Here is a 7,500-nt window from a genome sequence, read left to right as displayed (position 1 = left end):
CGGCCAGGTACTCATTTTACACCTGAGTACGGTGAGAGAAAGTGAGTAAAGAGCCTTTTCCAAGGGCTCAACTATGCGTCGAGCGAGGCTCGAACCCAGGACCTTCCGGTCCGAAAGCGAGTGTCATACCACTATACCAAATAGCCGCATAATAATATTAATAATGTATAATATATAGGAAGTTTATTGTTATTTACTGGGGGGGGGGGGGGGGGGGGGGGGTTGTTGCTAATATTTAATAGACGCTTAATATTTACTTTGATTTCAGTTAAACTGTTACAGACGGTAAGTGATGGGATTAGAATGGTCAAGTTGCCTAAGGCATTCATGAATTAATTCCTCCATTTATAACACGTGATCTTTAGTATAACTCAATATCCACTTAGCGTGCTCTGGGGTTCATAGATTATGACAATAATAAGGTTCAACGTCGTGACATCACTTCCCTCCTAATGACGCATAGTAACTTAGTAACTGGGTCTAAACTACCGGAACAATGGCGGACGCCCTTACGAAATACCTCTCCGAGCATAAAAGTATATCCAGAGGGGAAAAACATTATAAATCTGATCATGTTTTGACATTTATATCTAGCTACATTCTGATCACATAACGTGAAAAAGTTTCTAGCCAGCATGAAGAATAAAAAGTACCGATTTTCTTTGTTTAGAACCGAGCTGCTGGTTGCTGGCCGTACGTGACATTAGACTATTAAATCCAATTAACACGTAGGAGAAAACTTGACGCTGCTACAATCTTTTTTTGACAGGGACAAAAGCGTTGACGTTCACGTATTCTTTGACCCTCTGCTCACCAGGAACATAAAAATTTCCATATTTGTTACGACATAAAGCGCGGCTATGTGGTCTAGTGGTATGACACTCGCTTTCGGATCGGAAGGCCCTGGGTTCGAGCCTCGCTCGGCTTATAGTTGAGTCCTTGGAAAAGACTCTTTACTCACATTCTCTCACCGTACTCAGGTGTAAAATGAGTACCTGGCCGTTAACAGCGTTGTCCTTGTCCGAAAAATTGTAATATCGCCTAGCAGGCGGCAAATCCCGTCATACATGTTAAATGTTGCTGTTGACCAGGGACCCATCGTAAAGCGCTTTGAGCACATGTAGTGGATATTGCGCTATATAAAAGATCAATCTTAAAAAAATGATTTTACATTGCTTTTTTTTTTTTTTTTTTTTTAACAAGGACAATAGTGCTTAAGCCTATGTACTCTTTAATCCTCAGCTAACCAAAAACAGGAAACTCGCCGCATGCAACCAGTACCATTGCGGCTATGTGGTCTTGTGAACTTGTGGTATGACACTTGCTTTCGGATCGGAAGGTCCTGGGTTCGAGCCTCGCTCGGTGCATATTTGAGTCCTGGAAAAGGCTCTTTACTCAGATTTTCTCACCGTACTCAGGTGTAAAATGAGTACCTGGCCGTTAACAGCGTTGTCTCTGTCCTAAAAAATTGTTATACCGCCTAACGTCATGTTCTGTCCCAAGTGTTAAGTGTTGCTGTTGGCCAGGGACCCATTGTAAAGCCTATTGATCACGTTTAGTGAATATTGCGCTATATAAAAGCTCAATTTTAGAATTGTTTTACTTTTTTAAAAAAATTGAATCTATCCATAGATATTCTATTATACTATTTTTGATGATCTATCTTATTCATCAAATTATTTGAGGATAAATCTTTGTTATAACTATCAGACCTTCACACTATGTTGTAACGACGGTTTTCTCTGTGGTCTAGACACTTGCCTTCGAATCGGAAGGTTCTTGGTTCGAGTCCCGCTCTGAGCGGCGCATAGCTGAGTCCTTGGAAAAGGTTCTTTACTAACATTATCTCACCATACTCAGGTGTAAAACGAGTACCTGGCCGTCAACAGCGTTGTCTCCATCCGAAAACAAAAATTGTATTATCGCCTAAAAGGTGTCATGTCTCGTCCTCCATGTTAAGTGTTGCTGTTGGATAGAGGCCCCTATTAAATCGCTTTGAGCATGTTTATTGGATATTACGCTAAAGCTCAATTTGTTTTTAACAAAACTATACATAATTTGTCCACGTTACCCTCAGGGGCGTGGCTCTATTGGTTCAAATGGTGCCTGGCACCACATCCATGTTTTAAAAATGGATAACAGCATTTTTTTAAATATATAAAACTGAGAAATGGTATATATCGCCTTTTATCAACAGTGCGAAACAGACTCCCTTTCTGTCACAACGCCTTCTACCCACGCTTTTCTCCCGATTCACACAGTCCGTTGATGACTGTCGTCAGCGCCTGTGTACTATGGCTGAGCGAGTGACTGGCTTTCCCCACTCAAACGATTCCAAGGAGCGGATCTTTGCTGGCTCCATTTAAGGCTATTATTATAATGTACTATAATGTTGCCACATTGAATACCTGGCTCGAATTTTTACCATCTTCACATACGAGAAAAAACCCGCCTCAGGTGCCGAGACATTTTTGCTCCAACTCTGTTGGACTGGGGGAAAAATAGCTAATGTTGGTCATTTACGTCCTAGTCATAGTATGGTAACTTCGACCATCTTTATTGTTATCGAAATCACGATTATTAACAAGTTCATTTGTTTCTCTCTCTGTGTCGTGATTATTGTATATGTTAATTTATTATTATTATTATTATTATTATTATTATTATTATTATTATTATTATTATTATTATTATTATTATTATTATTATTATTATTATTATTATTATTATTTTATTTTTTATTATTATTATTATTATTATTATTATCACCATCATCATCATCATCATCATCATCATCATCATTATTATTATTATTATTGCTGCAAAAATTGATATGAAGGAATGTGAACGAGTTAAGTCAAACATTTCTTGATAGTGATGCTATATGCTAAATGCATGATCTTCGCGTGAATATGCGTGTTTGACTTTGTGTGTGCGTGTGCGTGCGCGTTCATCTCACATACACACACACACACACACACAGATAGGTAGATATATATATATATATATATATATATATATATATATATATATATATATATATATATATATATATATATATATATATATAGAGAGAGAGAGAGAGAGAGAGAGAGATCTTGTATGGTGTCATGTTTGATTTCCGAAGTGGAATGGGGCTGTTTCATGACGTAACTACAGTACTCTTTTAATAGGCCATGGGCTGTTTACATTCTTACGCTTTGTAAGTTTTGAAATTACCCTTTGTTCGATTGACATTCAATGTCTGCATGTGTCCCTTTAGCCATTTCCCTCAGTGTCCAAACTCCAATCAATGTATTCGTTCGTGATTTATATAAACAAACTATTGAAAAGATTTGCAGGAATAGAAACATCACCATGCAAATTTACTTTACAAGTATGTAAGTTTTTTTTTCTTTCTTTTATATTTACACATGTAGCATGTGTAAGTCATTTTCGTCTGGCACCACTTTATACTGTAAGCATGCCACGCCGCTGGTTACCATTGATATTTAGCAAAAGTAGAATGGTATGAATTCTGTAAAATGGTTGATAAGGGAAAGAGTTAAAATGTGAATATGATCAGAAATGGGAATAAAGAACCATTTTTCGCCACCTTCAGCGAGACTTGAACCCGGAATCTACACACTACAAAACCTCAAAGTGTGCCATTGTAAGATGTCTTGGCCAGGAATTCCAATAACAACAAATAATAAGTAAATAAATAAATAAATAAATAAATAAATAAATAAATAAATAGATAAATGTTTCTATATTGGGACTCAAACCTAGTTCGTTCAGATGGGCAGGTCATAGTAAACTATCTACCTCATTCACTTTGTCATGATGCTATCGCTGATAACAGTTTTATCTCTGGATGAACAAAGAGTGCAATGCTGTCTATTACTATTCAAAGAACTCAATATTTTCAATGCATATAATAATGTTATATCAAATTCCTCATAAAATCCCAAATCTAAGGGACTTAATCCGTTATTTAACTACATATTGAATAAGCATGCGGACATCGACGAAAAGCCAAGGGGGACCACTCATTCATGAGTATCACAGTTTTCTATTATTCATGAGTTGTCTCCTTTATTTCGTATACTGTTTGTGTTTGAACAGTGACACGATGATAACCGACGGTATATTGAATTGTGACGCAGTTCACGCGTAATGTATGAAATCAAGAGACACCCGAATCAGTCATTTTTAAAATGGCAAATATAAATAAATAGATAACTAAAAAGGTAAATAGCTAAATGAATAAATAAATGATAGATAAATAAATAATGAATAAATTAATGAAAAAAAAAAAGATCCAGAAATTAATTAATAAATCAATCAATTAAGAGATTTAAAAAAAATAAAAAACAGATTATTGGATAGATAAATAATAGATAAACAAATAAATAAATAGATAAATTATTGGCCTGGTGAACAGTAAATTCATTTAACAAAAACAATTTTTGTCGAGCCAGAGGTAGAAAAAGTAGTTTTTTGTAAAACGAGCCCATAATTGCGTCACGTTATCAGACCTGAAATATGTTAACGTTGGTACAGATACTATACCTGAGGGGTCACAGCATCGTCAAAACCGAAATAGATAATTTGCGGGATGTTTTTGGCTCCCAAAGGGTGATTCAAAGTAGGACAGAAACAGTCCGGGAGGTGGCAATTCACTCCCTGCTCACATTTGTCCATGCTTTCAGCACACGTAGAAATGACACATAACACGAGGACAACAACACGAAATAACGCCATGGCTGGTGTTCTGTGGAGTAAGAAAAAATAATTTAAAACAACTCACTTTGGTGTTATCGTCACTTATAAATATATTAGTTATGCTTAATGTTTTTGTTAGCTCCTTATACAATACCAAAAAAAAAAAAAAAAAAAAAAAAAAAAAAAAAAAAACAAATAGAGAAAAACCAAAAATAAAACAAACCAAAAAAAAAAAAACAACCCCCATCAAGTAACCAGTAGAAAATAAGAAGAAAATGAAAAACCCACAAAAAATAACTACTAAAAAAAATACTACCAAAAAAAAAAAATTAAATGAAAAGAAAAAAAAACCACAAAACAACGAGCAAAACAAAAACTAACAGTGAAAAAAACAACTGAATTGCATTATTGATCTCCTCATTAAATAACCCTTTCCAACATCTACGAGGTTTAATCATTAATTGAATTGATATTTTGACAATGTCTTTTTGACTGAGTAAAAACGTGTTAAGACGTGAGAGAAAGTAAAAGATGTACAGCTAATATATAAACTTTAAGATGTACAGGGAGAGAAATTTCAAGAAATACAATGAGTGACCGTTTAAAGAGGCACGGGGAATAAAATAAAGCAGTACAAGTACACGGAACAAAATTTAAGAGGTACATGGATAGAAGTTAAAGAGATAGAAGGAGAGAAAGTTAAAGTGGTACAGAAGGGAGAGAGAGCTAAATAGATGCGAGGAGTGAAATTTAATTAGGGGCAGAGAGAGAGAGAGAGAGAGAGAGAGAGAGAGAGAGACGATGAATCGTAATACTCTTCAACAGTTGTAACGTCACCTCCGTGGTAACTTAGTAACACTGGCTCAAACTATCGGAACAATGGCGGACGCCGTATGAAATATTTCTCCCGCGAGCATAAAAGCGTATCCAGAGGAAAAAACCCCCATAAATTTGATCATGTTTTGACTTTTACACATTCTGATCACAAGGCATATGAAAAGTTCTAGCCAGCATGAAGAATAAAAAGTAATGATTTTCTTTGTTTAGAACCAAGATGGCCGCCGTTGCCGGGCGGCGTGACATCAGACTACTGAATCCAATTCAACTTTTGGACCCCCCCCCCCCCCCACCCATGACCATGTAGTAGAGTTCTTTACCCGTAATATTTTGGTCCATTATCTGGAGTCAGCATTTCCTATTACACGCTTCGATAATGATAGGATTGTGTCTCGTCAGCAATTTTATTATTACATAAATTTGTTTTGCAATCTCGATTTTAAAATAAAAATCTTCTGAAATGATAGAAATAGATTATCAAAACATGATTTCTATTTGATCGTTTAAAGTTTTTAATCTATGGATTATTATCATTATTATTATTATTATTATTATTATTATTATTATTATTATTATTATTATTATTATTATTATTATTATTATTATTATTATTATTATTATTATTATTATTATTATTATTATTATTATCAATTTTTTAAATTTGTTTCCGACAGGCGGAGTTGTCGTACCAGTAAGGTCGTGGGTGCGAACCCCTATCGCCGCGAATTTTAATTTCTCTATTGTCTTCAGGCACTTTTCTACTCACTTCATTCTTTGTTGTTATCAACACAGTTTCCTGCTCAACTTACTTTTAGGTCATAGGGGACCAGGGACGGCTGGTAATAATGGGCAGGGTGGGCAAATACCAGCCTGTTTTTTCAAGTTATATGCTGTATTACCAGGTCCGAAATAATCAAATCTAAATTAGATAATTTCAAAAGTTACTACTTAAAATTGATACTTTGTACTGAAATCAATTTGTGTGTATTTTTGATAGATTGCGAATCACCATGCATCCCGTAATACATAAACCAGGATACGCTCCTGTTCTTTTTATAACCCCCCCCCCCCCCCCCCCCCCCCCCCCCCCCCCCCCCCAACCACTCCACTCCACTCCGCCCACATCGTCATCTCATCGTCACGTCGCCTGACGGTGATTTTGCTGTCTGGCCTCTCTAGTACTAGGTCGGGCTAATTCAAATGAGCCCACCTTATTAACCAGTGTACACTAAATAGAGATTTTGGCAAACGAACTTTTTCTTATTTATTGCCTTACTTGTGCTGGGAAGGTTCCAGTATTGAATTAAATTTATTAATTTACTAATATTATATCAATTTAGTATTAGTTTGTGTTGTTTTAATATATTTGTTTATCCATTTAAATTATTTCTTTTTTTTCCCCTCGTTTTCTTTAGTGTTTCTCAAAACTCATTTATTTAAATTGTTTTCTTATTTGTTTGTTGTTGTTGTTGTTGTTTTTTGTTGTTGTTTTTTGTTTTGTTTTTTAACAAATTAATTTGTTAATTCTTTTTTTTTTATTATTCTTAAAGTAATTACCGCTGTATTTTTATTGCCAGACTAAATATTTTTGCAAAACAATGTAATTTTCTATTGTATTCCCTCTAATAAAACAAAACACTTCTATTCAAAAGTCACGACTAAATAAATAAATAAAATACAACCACCATTTTGGTTTTCTCAACAATTGAATTAGTATACAAGAAATACTCTTCTGAGTAAGGAGATAGTTGAATTCTAAGTTATAGAGGAAATAAATACCTTTAAAGGAAGGGTGGGCAGATTCCGTACTTGCCCGTCCTGAAGCTAATACATACATAAGATGGTTCGCGATGAAGAGGCGGGAAGCAAGGGATTGGTTGGGTAAGGAGCAAAGATAACACGGTAATTATTGTGACGATAGTCAAACGAATACATGAGGAGAGATTGGTAACATTA

General features: G+C 35.1%; 1 protein-coding gene across 1 annotated transcript in view; it reads right to left on the bottom strand.

Moving 5' to 3' along the window:
• Window positions 1–7,500, bottom strand: part of LOC144966653 (uncharacterized) — a 55,706-nt gene that overhangs the window by 5,087 nt on the left and 43,119 nt on the right. Inside the window, exon 12 of the mRNA XM_078903412.1 lies at window positions 4,555–4,756. Within this exon, the coding sequence (XP_078759538.1) occupies window positions 4,555–4,756 (202 nt within the window). The remainder of the gene's footprint in view (window positions 1–4,554; window positions 4,757–7,500) is intronic.

Source organism: Berghia stephanieae, chromosome 2 (genome assembly GCF_034508935.2).
Source record: "Berghia stephanieae isolate SIO BIC M18660-M18661 chromosome 2, UCSD_Bste_1.3, whole genome shotgun sequence".
Classification (NCBI taxonomy): domain Eukaryota; kingdom Metazoa; phylum Mollusca; class Gastropoda; order Nudibranchia; family Aeolidiidae; genus Berghia; species Berghia stephanieae.
The sequence above is the reverse complement of the archived record's forward strand: the minus strand, read 5'-3'. Positions and strand labels throughout refer to the sequence as shown.